General features: G+C 34.3%; 2 protein-coding genes across 8 annotated transcripts in view; one reads left to right on the top strand and one right to left on the bottom strand.

Annotated features, from left to right (window-relative positions):
* Positions 1 to 16,011, top strand: part of LOC126819075 (multiple PDZ domain protein) — a 243,265-nt gene extending 227,254 nt beyond the window's left edge. For 6 of the 7 annotated variants that reach the window (XM_056100527.1, XM_056100528.1, XM_056100526.1 and 3 more), the window contains 6 exons: positions 647 to 763; positions 1,355 to 1,502; positions 8,633 to 8,811; positions 9,486 to 9,597; positions 10,197 to 10,335; positions 11,044 to 16,011. In XM_056100527.1, coding sequence (XP_055956502.1) covers positions 647 to 763; positions 1,355 to 1,502; positions 8,633 to 8,811; positions 9,486 to 9,597; positions 10,197 to 10,335; positions 11,044 to 11,317 — 969 coding nt within the window. In that variant the 3' untranslated portion in view covers positions 11,318 to 16,011. Of the gene's footprint in view, positions 1 to 646; positions 764 to 1,354; positions 1,503 to 3,134; positions 4,334 to 8,632; positions 8,812 to 9,485; positions 9,598 to 10,196; positions 10,336 to 11,043 lie in introns of those variants that run through there. The other variant, XM_056100529.1, reaches the window with a different exon arrangement.
* A 1,613-nt stretch (positions 16,012 to 17,624) lies between these two features.
* On the bottom strand, positions 17,625 to 19,688 carry LOC126819110 (DNA damage-binding protein 2-like). The gene has a single exon (XM_050546982.2). The coding sequence runs from the start codon at positions 19,673 to 19,675 to the stop codon at positions 18,569 to 18,571; it is 1,107 nt and encodes a 368-aa protein (XP_050402939.2). The 5' UTR covers positions 19,676 to 19,688; the 3' UTR covers positions 17,625 to 18,568.
* Between the last annotated feature and the right edge of the window lie 70 nt (positions 19,689 to 19,758).

The following is a 19,758-nucleotide window of genomic DNA, read 5'->3' as shown; positions in this document are numbered from 1 at the left end:
GTCTGTTTTATATAATATTCATCCAACCTCATGGTTTTTCTCCAGGTAGGGGAGGGGTGGATGGCGGAATGGTTAGCATATGTGGCTGTATCAAAGTCTGTCATTGAGTGGCTGAATGGTTAACATGTGCACCTTGTATTAAAAAGTCTGTCATTGAGTCAAGTGGCGTGTTTTCGATTCCCAAGTTGTATGTGACAAGGAATATGGTCGCATGGCCAACATCGTGGGTTTTCTCCGGATCATCTGGTTTCCTATAACTTCTAATTAGTCCCGAAATGCCCTAGTTTGTGTCAAGTGGATGTTAAACCCCATTTCTCTCTCTCTCTCTCTCTCTCTCTCTCTCTCGGTTTTATATAATGTTCATCCTACCTCTTGAGTTTTCTACTGCTAACGACCCCTATGCTCAAGCAAATTATTAGCATGCACGTAAAAGAACCCTTAACAGTTGGAAATTAGTGAAGATTACGGCTAAATGGTGTTATTCGGTCAAAATTCTCATAATGATATAGAAATAAAAATATATGTTTGACTTGAAAATGCTGAGAATTATTCCTTGATCATATTGATTTAAAAACTATCAGCTGTTCATAAAATTTGAAGAAATAAATCCCAGCCTTGTGTTTTAAACAAGATATTAATTTTACAGGTGAAAGGTGGTGTAGCTGAAACTGACGGTAGATTAATGCAAGGGGATCAAATTTTAGCTGTAAATTTAGAAGATATGAGAAATTCAACACAAGAATATGCAGCAGGTGTTTTAAAGGTAAATTATCCATCGTTTATACAGTTTTTATTCTTTGGGAGCCACGGTGGGCGAGTGGTAAGACACTAGCTCACTAGCCTGGAGGTCCCGTGTTCGATCCCTGCATTGGCTGAAAAAGTTCATCAGGATTTTCCAACGTGGTTCCCCTTGTCAGTGCCAAACACAACTTTCTAGTCATTTGGATGGGACGAAAAACTGAGGTCCTGTGTATACATTGGAGTGCACATAAAAGATCCCTTGGCAGTTGGAATTTGATATAAGAGTAGGCCGTTGCACATCTCTATGGGTAAAATATCCTTCATAGCACGCTGTATGGCGTATGCCTGTCTTCATTAGCCCAGTCGGGGCAGAACAGTAGGACGTTTAATTTTATTTCTCAATGATTACACTCGTAACAATCCTCACCTACCTAGTTAAACACACATTGTGACTGGTAGAACACACAGTTGTGGCAGAAGTTATAACACAGGTAATGTGATGGTGTTCGAAACCAATAGTCCCCATTTTTAACCCCAATGTTTCGTTGTTGACTTGAACCTGTCATCCCACTCTACATTGCATATATTTAATTCTTTTTCTCTTAATTTTTAGACTTTAATGGGAAAAGTTTCAATGACAGTTGGTAGATTAAAAGCAGGTTCACGTACTTCATCGAGAAGAAATTCCAATTCACCTGGCCATGCTCTAAAGAAATCCGAATCCACTGCTAGCAGTCGATCACGAGGAAAACATACAAAAAGTGAGATATTCGATATTTTTATTAACTATAATAATTAACTATTGTTATTTTAAATGTAGAAATGGCGGGGAAGGGGAGATAACGAGAAATAATTGTTTGTAAAAGAAATGGATTTTTTCTCTTCATTAAATAATAAACATGTACATCGAGTTGAATTAGAATTTGTAGATTAGGTCATTTCACTCACCCAATCATTGTATATTTGCCAAGGAGTAGGGTCATTTTCCTAACCAGATGGGTTTTCTCTCTAAAGATACTAGTCTCCTCTTCTTTATAGGTCACCGGAAAAGCTTCATAAATTTTTTCAATAATGCAAGTAATTATGTCAACATATCCTTTCCATAAGTATAACACTAACCCGAATGTCAATATTACCTACAACAGGTAAATTTCAATGTTAGTAATTTCCACCGTTCTCTGTGGGTAGTTTCTGCTCATAGAAATATAGATTAGAATATGAGAAGAAGGACTAAAATGACGTCATGGATTGTTTATTGATAGAAAATTACGACTACTCACGGAGAATAGCAGAAAACGTTGAAATTTACCTGCAATTTACCTGCGGCAGGTAGCATTGACATTTGGGATTATTGTTATACTTATGGAAAGGATATGTTGACATAACCACTTGCATTATTTAGAAAACATTTGAAGTTTTTCCGGTGACCTGTAATCCTTGTATATAAGGCCTTTGTACAGTAGATTTCTATTAATTACGGTTCAAAGCTGCTTTCTTTGGTTGGTTCAGGTATTTTATCCAGGTTGTTACTAAAAATCCTCGCTTTCGCTTGCCTTGCGAGTTCCACTCTAAAGATTGCGGGTGGAGCAAAGTAAGTCAAAGATGTGATCTGGCCATCTTCTGTGCAGGATAATTATACTAGTCTACAAGTGATTTAATAAAGAAAACAATATAACATGTCACTTCCAAAATATGTTGGTGATGCAGGCTCGTACCTAGCCCAAAAATGTTGTGGGTGGAGGGCAAGGGTTTCTGGGGGTGCCGATGTACCTACACTAGACGGTCCATGGCAAACGGGATCGTGGATGCGCCTCCCTTCTGAGAAGGGAGTAGGGTGCTCTTCCCTCAGAAAATTTTGGAAAATAGGGTTTGCACCTATGAAAATGACGAAAAATTTCAATTTTGAGGCTGAATTTGCGATATTGGCATATTATGATATTTTGATATGAACATCCTTAAAATTTGAAGGTAGGAATACGAATTCATTCGTGGGTGCCTAATCAGTCTCACTCGGCATTATGGGTGCCCCACCAATCATATTATGGGCGTCCATGATCTCGTCGTGGGTGGTACACGTTTTGGGTGTCCCATCAATCAAATCGTGGTGTTAATTGTGTGATTCATTATGAGGCACCAAACCAATGTCACTCGGCTTTATGGGGTGCCCAGACTGATATGTGCACCATTTTTTCCAGGGGGGCAACCCATTGCCCCACCCCTCCCCCTTCCCAGCTAGCTATGGGCCTGTGACGTTTAATCTCAACAGATTCATACTAATTCTAATTACATGTACATGTCTTAATCTTCTGTCAATTTATTTAAATATCACATCCACAATATTTTTTAAAATAATGTCTTAAATTCTCAATACCTTTTCTTTGCTTTTTTCACAGGTCTGCCCTCCTCCAAAAGCTACTAGCCCCCTTTTCACCCCTATTCTTTATTTTTTTCTTCATTTTTTGGTTTTATTTCTTTTTTAGTTAATTATATTTATGAATTTATTTGGGCACCTCTGACTTGTAAAATCCATTTCTTCCAGTAAAACTATTCATGTTACTGTATATATTGTATTGAAACGAAGTGTGTTTTCAGTATTTTTGTATGAAGTAAAAGTATTGTTGTGTACTGTTGAGGCCTCATTCTAACCTTAAAAAAATCTCATTCCATATGATTATAAAATATTGTTTTGAAATCCAGTGCTATTTTAAATTTTGCCCGTAGGTTTGATGTTACTATTGTTATATGTACAGAATTAATGGATTGAGATATAGACCTCCAAATCTTTCACAAATTCACACAAATCCATTAACCATACTGGAACTAGTTGTATAATCTATTCAATTTGAAAGCTATGATTAAATGTCTACAGCCATTAGAAATAATAGCATTTATTCAATAGATCTTCGGATAGTTAGGAAATTATGGCATGATTTTTTTCTGTAGTATAAGCAAGCACTACATATTGGCAGTTTCAGAAAGAAGCTGAAGCAATAACTTGAGCCAAACAAGTTTGAATTTTACTTCTGAAGGAACACCTATAGACCTTTTCTTTAAATTTCCTGGAAGAAAAAAAGAATTAAACAAAAATACTTGATTGCTCTTTCCAAAGAATCAATTTAAAAAACAAAAGAAATCCCAGCTCGCGTCAGGTTATATATCAAGACCTGGAAAAACTTTAAAGTCAAATTGATTTAGCCTTAACTTTGTTGTTTAAAATCTCCATTAAGCCAGAATAAACGTCAAAGATCTTTATTCATTCCACAGTATCCTTAATAAAAAAAACCATGTTGGTCCAAACATTATTTCATTCAGGTTTTCTGTTAAACAAATGCCTGACATAATCAAGCCAATTAAACTGACATTCTATTCTAGTAGACTCAATTGAAAGTCCCATGTTGTTTGGGGATTGGTTGTGCACGTTAGATCAGCACGTCACTCATTGAGTCAAGTTGTGTGGTTTCAATTCCCTGCCTATATTTGACGTGGAGAAAGGTCACCTGTCCAACCTCGTGGGTTTTTCTCTGGTTAACTCAAATGAGAACCATATTTGTCTTGTAACATCCAGTTTTAAAATAAATGTAGTATTCGCAATGTTTCCATGAAAATAAATGTAACCAATTGCAAATAGACTCACTTTATGTCAGAAATATGACAGGCATTGGTAAACTCAGTGAAATTCAATGTCTCATAACTTTTGTATGATCTGATTTGAACACACCTGTACAAACCAACTAAACCCCTAAATTTATTAGACATTTTTAAATACAAAAGTACCAATACATGGGAAGTTGAATCAGATTTTCAGGTTTGCTGTAGTCTTTAATTTAGCAGGATGTAAAAAACTAACCCTTTAGATAACTTTGTTAGATAAGATTGTTTTTTTAATATATTATTTTTTTAATATATTATTTTATTTCACCATTAGTACGTAATTTAGAATATTTTAATTTGATTGATTGGGAAGTAAAAATGGATTTTACAATTTGCATTTTGAAAAAGAATGCAGGCATTGACCATTAAGTATCTTAAAAAAAAAAAACATCAACAAAGAATTTTTTTTACAAATTGGTTCTTAGATTTTAAATACGGTACATTTACATGTGGAAATGGTTAGTAGCTTTATAGGTAAGGGCGATTTATAAAATAAGAGGTTAGAAACATTTCGGGATTATTTGCATGCTGCATTTTTTTTCATATTCTTTTCCTTCCTGCATGATTCCCCCTACCCAATGCAAAGGAAATTATATTACATGTTCTTTTATATCAATTATATTGTTTATCAAAATGGGAAATTTTGGTCTCTCTTTTTTTTTCATTATTGAATATATGGAATTCAGTTTTTTTTTAAAAATAATTGAAATTTAATATCATTGATGTTTTTAAGATTCATTTTAAGTGGAATGCATGTACAGGATTGGAACATTTTGGTCTTTCTTTGTTTCGTTGATGAAAAGTTTAAATATTAAATTTAATATATAAATCAAGTTTTAAAATAATGTTTATTTATTGGTCGTGTATCTTAAAAAGCATGTTTACTCTGTGCTATAAAGTCTGCCAGAAAAACAATATGAACCTACCGGTATATAACGTGCTGAAATTATTATTAAATTAACTGTAGCCTGCAATGATACATGTTTCTTGAAACAAGCCTTAAAGGGGGCTTATGTCGACCTTGCAACTGAAAGCAACTTCCCTTTTTCAGCAACTGGGAGCAAATGAAAGCAACTGAATGCAACTGAGAAAGGTCGACCTGAGTGCCTCTTACAACTCAGAGCAACTAAAGGCAGTCAGTTGCACATGTTCAACTTTATGCAACTGGTGTCAACTAGTTGCAGTCAACATGAGCGGTCTTACAACTGGTGTCAATTCGTTTCCATGGAAATAACATCACGTGATTAGAGAAATGTATCATGTGATTTTGTAAATAAACAAATGGTAGCGATAATATATTAATACAATTGTGGCAAGACCGGCCATGCCTTTGGGCGCTTCTTCGAAGTGATTCTCCATTTTGTTGATCATATGATGAATAAATTAACAGTCACGTGTTAAGTGTAATCGCTATCAGTTCCGAGTCAACATAAGCGCTCTGAATTCAGTTGCTCTCAGTTGTCCTCAGTTGATATGATCGGCATATTAAACATACATTATGCAAGAGCTAAATCTGCCTATTGCAGGTCTTTCTTTAGGTCTTTAATGTTATCTAAATTATTAATTAGACATTAATTAACTTATCCAGACCATAAATTTGATGCCATCTGATGAATATGATTTTAAACAGTTTTGAATCTGATCTGCAATATAAAAATGGATAATCAAGACTTTGTTTATTATCGCAACAATGACAATTGAGGCTACAGTGCTTGAGATTTTACGTTTTAAGTGGATTAGAATGGTTCGCCAGTTTAATGAATTAATTTAAAAATGCAGAAGTGAGGCTATAGACTCAAATGAGCAGTACGGTAGTTACGATCAATGCACACCTTGTCAAAACTACAACCATTGATAACTTTGCTAAAAAAAAAAGTAATTTGAATGAAATTTTCAATATATTCATTTTGAATTAACTTTATCTGGATCTTTCATAATGTCCCTTTTGAATATATGAAAAATAACAGCAAAAGAAAAACCTGTATTAAAATTGTTCTGAAGGGATTTTTATTCATAATATCACAGACAATTCACTGAACCCTTTTCCAAACTTATTTCTCAGCCTATAAAAGGAAAAATGAATAGATATTAATGAATAATAAGAAATCTAAATAACTTATTAATATCTTCTTTGATTGGCATTTAGTAATTGAACATATTGACACAAGGTACAGTTTTCATGGATACAAAATTACCGAGTTTAATACTAAGCTACGTTTGCTTGATAAAGACGAGAGTATCCTTGTCGAAATGTCGCTTAGTATTAAACTCAGTAATTGTGTATCCATGAAATTGTACCTTGTGTTAACTTATTAATAGTAATAGCATCAATCAGAAATATCCATGTTATAAATCAGTTTTGTCCATCATAGAGACAAATAACCAAACACTCGTTGATGCATATTCAGAAGTTTATATAGTGTTGAGTTACTGATTGTAAGTGCAAATTTTGATGCAAGTTTAAGAGTAATTTAAAAACGAAATTATTAATTAGTCTTTAATTTGGTACTAAAGGGAATATTCTAAACTTTACTGTGCATTCTAAGGACTTGAAATCTTGGTTAACTTTTTCATTTCTATTATTATTCATATATACCAGTCTGTTTATTTCTTATTTTACTTGCTTAGACGAGTGAAGTATACAGCTCCCTTGTCCTCTAACTGATTAATTGATAGACATAAATATTACTGATTTAGAGAAAAAAAATGCATGATATAGTTTTCCCTCAATGTATTTGAGCACTTTGTTTTTTGTCTGGTTTAGTTATTTGTTTTATAAAAGCGAAATGTCTGCTCATGTACTGTGAATGTTTCCCAGTTATTTTATCAACAGCATGGTGTGAAGTTATATAGATATTTACAATTCGCATTTGTTATGTGATTTATAACCAGGACGAACTAGGTTTCGCTGTTCTCGTCAACTGGCATGGTTTCGATTCCCTGGTTGTATGTGACAAGGAATAGGGTCGTCTGTCCAACCTTTTGGGTTTTTTCTCTGGGTCCCCTGGTTTCCTCCCACTGCTAAAGAAATAAAAATGAACCATATGTTAGTCCCAAAATGACCTTGTTTGTGTCAAGTGGACGTTAAACCCCATTTCACTCTCTCTTCTCTGTTGTCGATCACACCAGTCTAGATTATCCTACTGTTTTGCGCTGACTGGGCTAATGCATACACCATACAAAGTGCTATTAGAAAAATTTTGCCCAGACAGCAGCACTACAGCCTACTCTTATATCAAATTCCAACTGTCAAGGGATCTTTTACATGCATGCTAATGTGTACACAGGACCTTGTTTTTTCATCCCATCCGAATGACTATACATTGTTTTTTTGCCAGGTCCTCTGTGCTTCACCACTCGGCCAAGTCAGGGGTCAAAGACAGGACCTCCTGGTTAGCCAGACAACGTCTTACTCACTGGACGATTGTGGCTCTCAGATTGTAGGTCTGGACAAAATAACATTTTTGTGCTAACTGGCTGGATATTTATGATAGGTTCCCACTATCCCGAATCACGCTACGATTCAAATCATGGGTTTAATCGTTGAGTAATGGTGGTGATCCTATCAGATCTTGTCATATATTGAGGTCAGTCGTAGCAATCGTGTTGATTGTATTGAAACGTATTCGAACTTATCTGCACATATCACATCATGGACTCAATAGGAACAATCCTGTTGTAAGGCATTGCATGACAGTGGGAACCTAGCATTATGTGGACTTTCATGAAAAATATTATCTCAATCACCAGTCCATCCAATGCAAGGTAATGGTCATTCTCAACCACTCAATAGATCTTTGTATGATGACAGTTGACACTGTTTGTGCAAGTCATCTGGGTTTTTGGGGGGCTGGAGTGTTGAAGACTAATATCCTAATCCATCACTTCTGAATTCGGGGGATCTTGACTGTGTAACCCCTTCACCACCTTGCTATGGCATCCACAAAAATATTTATTTGGTTTTGGATTCTGTCTTTTTGATGATTGCCTGGGTTTGTTGATTCTATTCTATTATGAATTGACTGTGGTTGATGTTAAAGTTTTGTATGGTGGGTTTGCCCCCCAGCATTTGCTAAGAGTAGATCAGTGATGCAAGGTTTAAACAAAGTTCGTTTATTAAATTAAATTTTGATATGAATGTTTTTGTATAGGGGCTTGACTTGGACATGACAATAAAGCAGGTTATAATTTGCACTACGGTGAACCCCTAGTTTAATTAATTAATCATTTATTTAATTAGGGACGGCATCTGCTGGTAGTGAAGATACTGGTTTAAGAATAGTGGAAATAAAACACGATGAAAGTGGATCATTAGGTTTAAGTATTGCTGGTGGTGTAGGCAGTCCTATGGGTGATGTACCTATTGTTATCGCTAACTTAAACCCTAACGGACCAGCAGCAAAAACAGGGAAACTTAGGGTAAGTGTCCTTCTTTTTAGATCTGTCAGTGAAACCTTCTGCCAGAAGAAAGTAGTTAAGATTGTTGTTTTTATTACGTATGAATTTTAATATCTTCTTGAAACAGGATTTTACATTGTGGTCTGAATCCATCTGATTAAATGACCATAAGAGTTATGCTCCATTATTAGACAGTAAACAATTTGAGACAGCATCCCATACTGCACGCAGTGATCCATCTTAGTCATACATTGAGAATACAGGCAGAGCTAGCTGTAGACAGGCAGCCTAAGTTTGGGATGACAGCATCCCTGTGATTCTGGTTTTAACTTTTTGACAAGATATCTCAAAGTTTTATATGGATTAGATCCAGAACTGGTGAAAGACAATGCCCATTTACTTAATGTGTATCTCAGTCAGAAATGGGTGGCCATATATGGTCTAAGGAAGGCATGCAACACTTTAGATCATAAGGTCTGCTATTGAATCAAGTGGCATGGTTTAGATTACCAGGAGTAAACACCAAAGGAGTGATTGATGCATATATTATTTAATAATAATAATAATAAGGTTCTTATAAAGCGCTGGACTCCAAACAGTATTGTTTGCTCAAAGCGCTAACAGTTTACAGGAGACAGTTATAAATATGAACACTGAAACATGTAAGTTTTGATATATTTGAATGTGTTTTACAGACAGGTGATAAAATATTAATGATAAATGGTGATTCTACTGATGGTATGACACATGATACAGCTGTTCATATACTCAAGTCTTCCACAGAACTTAAACTTCAGGTTCTTCAAGGTAAAAACAGTTATATTCTTGGATGACTTTATCATCAAATCAAAATTTTAAGTGAGATTCAATTTTGAATCAAACTTTGATTGCTTGAGTTCAGGATTTTGAGAAGATTTCATCCATATTTTTGGGTCTCCTAAATCACTTGATTAGGACATTTGATTCTGTTTTCATTACCATCTTTAATTTTGAAGGAGAGTGTTAGCATATGAATTGAAATGAAATGGGGTTTAACGTCCTACTGTTCTGCTGCGACTGGGCTAATGGAGACGGGCATACACCATACAGTGTACTATGAAGGAAATTTTGCCCAGGCAGTGGCACTATGGCTAACTCTTATATCGAATTTCAGCTGCCGGGTCCTCATTTTTTTGTCCCATCCAAATGACTTGTTAGCATATAAGCGCAGCAGACAGAAGCATCACAGACTGAGTAAAATCCTAACATTGCTAATGATGTAATCCTTATTTAATATCCAACCTCGTGGATATGTTAGTCCCAAAATGACCTACTTTGTGTTGAGTGAACTTTAAATCTCTCTCTCTCTCCCTCTCTCTCTCTCCCTTCTTGGTGTATGTAATAAATCTATTTTTTTTTATTTATAGGAGAAGAAATGACTGTAAGTGTAAATGGTCATAAATCTAAACAAGTCAGTATGGATATATCCCAACAAGTCAGTATAGATACGTCACAACAAGGAGCAAATTCAGCAGCTGTTAAAACAGGAGAAGCTGATGCTGAAAGGTACAAAATCATTATCTTTCTTTAAAATTTAAATTTTTACTAAAAATTCATCCATCGTGATAAAATGATTTGAAGCAATTGAAAGTGTATAGCTTTCACTGACACCCTTATGTTGACAACATAAAAGTGGTATGAGTTGTCATACTTGCATGATCAGGATTGGGTCCAAATTTCTGGAATTCCAGATGAAAGTACATTTGGCCAGTGGCTAGTTGTTTTGATGGCAAGAAAAACAAAGGCCCTGTGTACCCTTTGGCATGCATGTAACCCTTGACAGGTGGAATTCATCAAAGAGTAGGTAAAAACTTGTACCACAGAGCATGGTGTGTGCCTGTCTTCGTTGGCTCAGTTGGTTTCAGAAAAGTAGGACGTTATACCTATTGTTAAAGTAATATAGTCTAGCCATCTTCTTAAGTAAACTTTATTTACATTGAGTAAAAACATGAAGTATGATGGAGACAAACGATGTCACACACATAAAGATAAAACAAAGAATGGCTGCAGCGTGTACTGCAGTACATGTGCAGCTAGAGGCCTGTCTCATCAGTGCTCATGTCCAGTGATACACACCCAGAGAGGGTTAACTAGCAGACGATAAAAGTCAATGTTTATATGTCAACACCTATTGCATTTATTACTCATCTATGAAAGAAATATTAGATAACCCTTCTTGAATTCTTTTAATAAAATCTTTGTTTAATATTTCAGTCAACCTCCTCAATATAAAAAGATAATTCTTACTCGTGGTGCTGATGGTCTTGGTTTCTCTATTGTTGGAGGTTATGGTAGTCCTCATGGAGATTTACCAATTTACGTTAAAAATGTCTTTACTAAAGGTGCTGCTGCGGATGACGGCCAACTTCAACGCGGCGATCAAATTCTGACCGTTAACGGACAAAATTTGGACGGTGTTACGCATGAAGAAGCTGTAAATATTTTGAAAAATGCTAAAGGACAAGTTATAATGAACGTCATATCTTGATGATTTGATGATACAGAATTTTTCATTGGCTGTTTACTTGATAATACAGACTTGATCATTGGTTGTTATTTGATAGAAGAAACAGACTTTATCATTGATTGTCACGCTTTTATCTGAACATAAGTAACAAAAACATATTAATTCTGATGTTAATTAATACACCTATTGTGTAGGCAGTAGTGTTGCTAACGAGGGATGTGCTATGGGCTTGGTGTACCCACCCACCTTTAGTCCAGAAATGATGAATTTGGGAAAAGAAATATCAAGTTTGGAGAACAGATTTGCCACTGTTGCAAAATCCCTCCTATTCTATTGTGTGTTGGCCTAAATTTCTACTGCCATTTTTTTTAAACTATACAATGTGACGATTGCATGCATGACACGGACAACTATGAACTGTCAGACATCAGCATCAACTAGAACAGATTAATTACTCCGATATATATGTGCTGTGATTTTAACTATGGCAAGGGTTGTGATTTTTGTTTTTCTTTCAATCTGCTTTTTGATCAGTTAAGTGAGTGTCTCACTAACCAATGTATATTTATAATCCGATTTTAATCTGTTATATGTACATGTATATAATGAACTATGAGTATTATTATTCAAGATGTATCTTAAACTTTTGCTCAGTTATTAAGTTAGAACAAAGAATACTTTTATGTGCCATTAAATAATTGTAATTCGAACTACCTTCTAGCATTCCAAGTAATATTGTAAATAATTTTGAAATATGATTTAGTACATGTATATTTAGCGTGTAATTATTAATGAATGAAATCTTTATATTCTATTGTTATGGTAAAATATTATAAGGTTTTATATTTTTCCGTTTATTGTTTTTAGTACATATCTTTAGTATAGAATAACATTATCAATGAAAATTTTGAAATAGAATAATCTTATTTTACGCGCATATTTTGAAAATATATTGCCTTGATGATATCTATAATAATTCCTAATTTGAAAATAAATTTTTTTTATTTTTTTTGTTTGTTTATTGTATTCAGTACATATCCCTAGTATAGAAATAACATAATCTTTATAATATCAATGAACAGTTTTAAAATATCATAACCTTATGTATGGCGAATATTTTGAAAATATATTGCCTTGAAATCTATAATATATCCTTATTATTAGAATAAAAATGTCATCCTAGAACATGAAAAAAAGGTTTTATATTTTTTAGTTTATTATATTCATATCTATCTTTCTAGTATCAGTGAAAATTCAAAAATAGTATAACCTTACTTTAGGCTTATATTTTGAAAATATATTGCCTTGAAATCTATAATAATTCTTTATTTTAGATTAAAATTGTTATTCTAGAACTTTTAGAATATAGACTAACATAACCTGTGGCTCTTGTGCTAATAATAGTAATGATAGATTTACCTTAAATAAAAATATATCCTTAGGTTGGAATAATTTTGTAGAATAGTATCTAGTATACAGATACAGAATGATATAATCTACGACTCTTACACAAATTGGAAAATAGTTTGCATTGAGATTTTATCATTTGAATTATAGTAAGACATAAAAAAAAAATTCTCTTATTCTAATAATAGGAAAACATTTTGCCTTGAAATAAATACAAATTTTATAGCCTACTTATGAAACAATAAAATTAAGTTGGACTTTTTTAAAAATGTTTAATTTGTTTTAAATGGCAGTTCGTTTTAAAAGTTATTTGATTGATCACTGGTTGTTCTCTTTTTTTTTTGTCGTTTTTGTGTTTATGGATAATTTAACATTTGTTAATATATCATATTTTTATTATTACAAATTAATGACCTGTATTAAATAATTTATCAGTTTTTCAGAAATCATATAACATGCACTTAGGCTTCAACCTTGATCAATATAACCATCATAAAAAGTCTTTAAGAACCGATTCTAAATTGAAATCGGTTTCTTAGTTGCCGTTGGTTACCATATAGTAAGCTGCCATTAGTTTTATCATGACACAAGTTACAATCAAATGAGATGTAGGATAAACCCAACAGTTTTATGGATAACAAACAATTACTGTATTTCTATTAAAGCTCCTAATTGAATGATTTCATTGAATGTTTAGATTGTACATAGTATAAATATTTCGTTCCTTCTGTCTGTATCATAGTCTACGATATCGGCCTTGGGGAAGTGGATGTAAAATTCCAGGGACGCATGTGTCTGTATCAGTATTGTGCTTGACAACGACAAGAGAATCATTGTTGAAACATAACTTTAATAGAAATACAGTAATTGTTATCCATAGAACTGTTGTGTTTATTTTAATGTGTTTTATTACTAAATGCCATTCAAACAGTATACAAATGGGATGTGGGAGCTTATTGAGTTCAATGAAGGTCTTTCTTTAAAAGAAAAGATTTGGCTGGAAAGCGTCATTTATTCAGCATGGCCTTATTTATCGACCAAAGGAGTTGTTTTGTCATTATTATATGGAACATCAAACAGTAGTAATGTTATCATTCTTTCTGGTGATTCATAACAAATTTCTTGATTGTTACTATTTTTACTCATTATGTTAATATCTCCAAATTAATATAAGTTTTTAAACAAGTTTTTATTTATACAGTGTATTCTGTCTTCCTTTTAATGTGAATTCTAACTACAGTACTGCTACATGTCACATGTTCTGTGTATGATCTTCCGCAGAGATATTCAAATCCAAAGAAAACATCTTATAACACAGATACCAATTATTTGTAGCCTAGTTTACTTGGTTTCGCTTATGTTTCTGTTTGAAGCTATGTAAATTTCTTATCATATAGTTTTGATTCTTGGAGATCCCTTGACAGTTGGAATTCGATATAAGAGTAGGCCATAGTGCCACTGCCTGGGCAAAATTTCCCTCATTGCACACTGTATGGCATATGCTCGTCCTCATTAGCCCAGTCGGAGCAGAACAGAAGGACGTTAAAGCCCATTTCATTTGGTTTTGATTGTTGAAGAAAGATAGCACAAGCCTTTGTAGCGCTTCGTCATTTGATTTACAGAGGATTGGACAATCATATTCAGAATATAGGACATGTAGTATACAACTACGCTATTATTATTGTATATAAGATTATATGTATTATTGTCCATAATTGTATATTGCATATGGTTATTATCATTTGGTAGTTTGGCCTTTATTGGTTGCACATTATTTTGTATGGTTTCCCCTATGCAAATTGGTATTAAATCATCTAGCTCTCCTGAAATTAGCAGCTCAATATAACAGCATCTAAATAGAAGTAAAGTTATCTAGGGATTCAAACTTTTTTTAAAGAAAATTTTGGCTGTATCAATACCATTACTTTTAATGGAATTTAAATTTAAAAGTCCAAGAAACAATATATAAAAATATTTCCCAGCCATTTAAAAAAAAAATATATATGCAAAAATAAAAGCAATTCTATTGATTTGTCAGCTAAGAAAAATATTTTTGTGATGACGATCCATAAAGATGATGTTCTTAAAATCCTTTCTGAACTGCATACAAAACTAAATGGAAATTTACCATCAGTGTGCTCATTCCAATTATTTTAACAAGTCTTGACTGACTGGCAGTGAAACGGACTGGATAAGTCTTGACTGTCAATTTGTAGTGGAAAAATCTGTCAGTCATTTTGCAGTTTTTATGCATAAAAACACTTGAAAATAAATAAAAAAATTGTCCTTCTTTGGAAAAATAAATTATCCAAAGTCAACAACATACATCATAAATTGATCGTCTGCCTTCAGGTGAAATGTTAAAGTTAAATCCCAGGTAAGAACTTTCCAAATAAATAAGAAGTCGTGTCAGGTATACGGATATAACAATAATATCCACCGTCACTGCTTATATTGGTCAGTAGTTTGGATTCTGAAACAGAAGCTGTGTGGTAATTTCCGTGCAATGGCTACCAGGAGGGTCATGACAAAATCAGCTTTAAATTAATTATAGGCCCTACATGTAAATTTGTATACCGGTATATATATATATATCTGTTTTGTATGTTGAAAACCTGACAAATGGTGTAATATTATTATTCACATGAAAATTGTTACGACTTGAGTTATTTAGAATATTAACTTGAATAGATTTGTAGCTGGGTTTTCTGCTTATGAGTCCAAAAAAAGTACCAATATAGAAGTCTTTTTCTTTTATAGGTATTAACCGAAAACATTAAGACTAATTCGTATGCAACAAATATGATATGGAAAACAGCTACTGATTTATTTTGGGGACATATTGACGAGTCTCTCCATCTTCTCAACAGATGTTTTCCATAAATATATGTTTAGATTATTACTGTATCCAGTTACTAAATGCCTCTAAAAGATCAAATAGCATGTGAAATGAACTCCAAGTGGGCTTGGAAACTTGTATGTATATTTTCAAAGTCAATGATCAAAATCCAATGGCATAGTTTAATTCATTTTAATATTTTTTTTTTTCCATTTAATTTTCTGTGTTAAAATGCCAGCTTGTACATATTGTAGACTTATCTTATATACTTGATCATTGTTATTCATATTTAGTAGAAATGATTAATTGTACAGTATATATACATAGATAAAAAGATATCAAGGCTTCTACCCGTCATTTTATTATTACGGCTATATTATAGAATATATCTATTAATACATTGTTTCAGTCAATTATTATTATCCAAGATTTATATAAAAAAAAGTATAATAAAGGTTATTTACAAAGATTTATAGTGCTGGTTTTTTTTCTAAAATTTATTGGGGGGTTTGGATGGTTAGTGCGTGCACGTTGCATCATAAGGTCTGTCATAGAGTCAACTGGCGTGGTTTTGATTACCTGATTGTACGTGACAAGGAGAAGGGTCGCCGGTTTCCTCCCACAGCTAAAGACCCCTACGAGCAAGCGAATGATTGAAATAAAATTGAACCATATGTTAGTCCCAAAATGACCTTTTTGTGTTGGTAATCTCTCTGTCTCTTTCTCAAAATTTATCTATTTATCCTTCTGATTTATTATCACTCACCGCCAAACATTAATTGTGACGTTGGACGAGAAAGTTCATTGGGATTTCCTGGTATGGTTTGATTGCCATGGTTTCCCCCTTGTCAGTGATGCAGGACTAGGTCCCATGTACACATTGGTGTGCACATAAAAGATCCCTTGGAAGTTGGAATTTGATATAAGAGGAGGCTGTGGCACCGCTGTCCAAGCAAAATTTCCCTCGTAGCATATTGGAGCAGAACAGTAGGAAAATAAACCCCATTTCATTTCATTAATTGTGTCTATACACACTTCAAACACGAAAAGGAGTAGTAATAAGGGGTTGGCTGACTGACCAGGGGATTTAGACTTCGATACAAGATATTTCCTCAGGATTTTTCAGCCTGGTTTCCCCTTGTCAGTGGTGCAGCAGAGAGTGATGTCCCCTTGTCAGTGGTGCAGGACGGAATGATGTCCCTTGTCAGTGGTGCAAGACAGAGTGATGTCCTCTTGTCAGTGGTGCAGAATGGAAGGCCTGGCAATGAACAGAATCTAGTTGTTAGGACGGTACAAGAAATTAAGGTCCTGTGTACAACTGCGGGTGCATGTAAAAGACTGCTTGATAGTCAGAATCTGATGAATTGTTGGTAGGAATGCTGATGTCATTGTGCAATGCATGGAGTATAATATATCCATGTCTTCAATAGCCAGATTGGTGCTGAAAAAAGTTTGATGTTAAACCTCATTTAATTTCATTTCTGAGTGAAGAAATAAAGAATATTAAAACCCTCATCAGCACTAGCCCTGACATTAGACCTCAAGCAGTATAAGGGGCAGTTCACCCTATTCAACACTTTCTGCGGTGTGGCAACTTGACTGTGCTGAATTGAACAAACTTTTTATTTCCCTTAGGAGGGTAGTAGGTTCAGACACTGAATAGACTCATGCTAGTATATTAGTGATTTCTGTAAAAGGGTGGGGGGACATATGGCTAAATCTATTTGTTAAGGCCAGCTCAACTTTTGTCAAGGTCACTGAGATGTAAATAAGGTTAGGGCACGTGATTGTTGGCAAGAAGGTAGTTTAGGGTAAGGGTAAGCATTGTGGCAAGGTCCAGGGTTAGGGTTGGGATTAGCGCTAGTCCTGTTTATATCTTGTGACCTTCGCGAAAAATTGAGCTGGCCTTATCGTTTAGCACTAATTGGGAGGGGGGGAGGATACACCACTGACTCAACATGCACATCTTGCATACAATGTTAGGATCAATTTAATCACTCTCACACTGCACACATTTTAAATCCACGAAAATCTTTCAGAAACAAATCACTCATCTACTATTGTTTATGTCACAAAGATCAATTTTCAAAAAGTAAATGATTTATTAATCTTTTTAGGGGACAGGGAATAAATTTCATAAATTTGAAGAGTAGTCTCCCTTTAATGCACAGACGTTCATTAAGAGCATAGTTCGTCCATCAGGAAAGGACTGTAGCAAATGAAAAATAAAATGGTTGTAAATATGAGCAGACGTTCTTCGTCATAGTAGCAAAAGTGTCATATGCTGTCGGCCCTACATTTTAAACGGCGCTGTGCTAGTGCCGGCTTAAGACCTATAGAGGACTTAAGCAGTTAGATGATTTTGGTGCCTCCATATAGTATATAGTATAGGTTAGAGTTAATTTGAGGTTTTATACACTTCATTATATACTGAGACAAAGAAAGTAACAGTAAGAAAAGACAAAAACAATGAAAAACTAATTGAAAGTTCTTAATTAACTTTTAAATTAAATATTTTGAATTCACCATGTAACAAAGCAGAAATTCTGTGTACCCCTCCCCCTTTCCATGATGCCCTAAGCACATGATTATTTTGATTCATAATTAATCCAGCCAATCGGGGCAGGGTTGAGTGGCCGAATGGTTAAACGCAGGCACATTAGATCACAAAGTCTGTCATTGAGTCAAGTGGATTGGTTTTGATTCCACGCTTGTACATGATGAGGAGTTGGTCACCTGTTATATGTATTTCTGTAATTTAGGTCTCCTTTGTAACATGCTATTGTTCCTACACCAGCTTAATCTGACCTGGATAACCTGTATTGCACCTGCATAAATCAATGTTTAAACATAGTAGTTGTTGGGACAAATTCCCAAATATCTCCCAAACCTTTAAGCTCAATTTTATTTTAGTGTTACTTTTCTGTGATAAATTCTTTGAATTTGTACTGAGCATGGTTTTAGAATCAGTTTTTTTTTTTGACAGGTCATTGTTTACTAAACCCAAAGCTTTGGATTCAAATCTGTCATTTGTCTTTTAATCGTTCCTGTTTTTGAGCAAAGACTTCTTCTCTATTCCAGATCAAAATATTATCACCCATTCCTGAAGCCAGTGCCTCTCCACTGTGGTCAAATTTGTTTAAAGACACTATTCCCGACGAGCCATATAATTTTAAGAGTTTCGTGACAAGCTCTCCTGAGTCTGAATCAAAAATATCAACGGTTCTTCGTTCCCCAGATTTATATCCAGGGAAATTCTGATCTGGATAACGACCGACAACAATTAGATCTTGTAATGGATGCCATGATGCCTTTATTGGAGTTACATCTTCAAAGAATCGGTGAGGATGGTGTATGGTTCTTTCTAATCTCCATTCAGGGGCACTAAATATTTTTATATCACTGTGTTGATCTGTGGTCAAAAGACGGCAGCCATTAGTCAGGCTAAAATAGGCAGAGTTAACTCCCTTATTATGTTGAAGAACAGCGAGGCTACTTTTGTTATTCTTGATCATTCTGATGTCCCACAGTCGTACAGTATGATCAACTGATGCTGAACAAAATAACCAATTTTCTCGAGGTGAAAACTCCACATGTGTTACTTTCTGCTTGTGTAATTTCTTACTCCAAATCGTTTGTCCTTTTTCTGATAAACATACAATATAACCTATATTGTCACCTGTCAGTACGGCACTATGAGATAAACTGGCATCAACCGAAGAATACCAAAAACCCATAGAATTCTTCGTACCTGATAGAATTTGACTCTGACGACCTTCAAGATCGTGCAGTGTTACAGTTCCATTAACTGATGCAGTGCAGACAAAAGAATTATTCCAAGGCCAGAATTTCATGGCTTGAATAGAACCCCTCTCTCCATCTCCTGCAAACAATTTATCGTTCTTAACTGTACTAGTGTCACACAGTATAATATCACCTCCTTTGGATCCAACTACCAACAGATTAGGATTTGATGGATGCCATTCCAGTGCTGTTGTTCGTCTATTAAATGGAGTTATGTAGCGACAAACTCTTAACTGACACAGCTGAGTAACAACTGGATTTGTTAGGGTATGTTTTAGTTTTGGTGATATTTTCATTCCATAATTTGTTTTATATAACAAATGGAACATATTCAAACTTTTACTCATTAAGGAAGAAACTGAATCTGATTTACGGCTCTCAAAATTACAAATAAAATCTGTCTTTTGACCAG

Source organism: Patella vulgata, chromosome 4, assembly GCF_932274485.2.
Source record: "Patella vulgata chromosome 4, xgPatVulg1.2, whole genome shotgun sequence".
NCBI classification, from domain to species: domain Eukaryota; kingdom Metazoa; phylum Mollusca; class Gastropoda; family Patellidae; genus Patella; species Patella vulgata.
The sequence above is the reverse complement of the archived record's forward strand: the minus strand, read 5'-3'. Positions and strand labels throughout refer to the sequence as shown.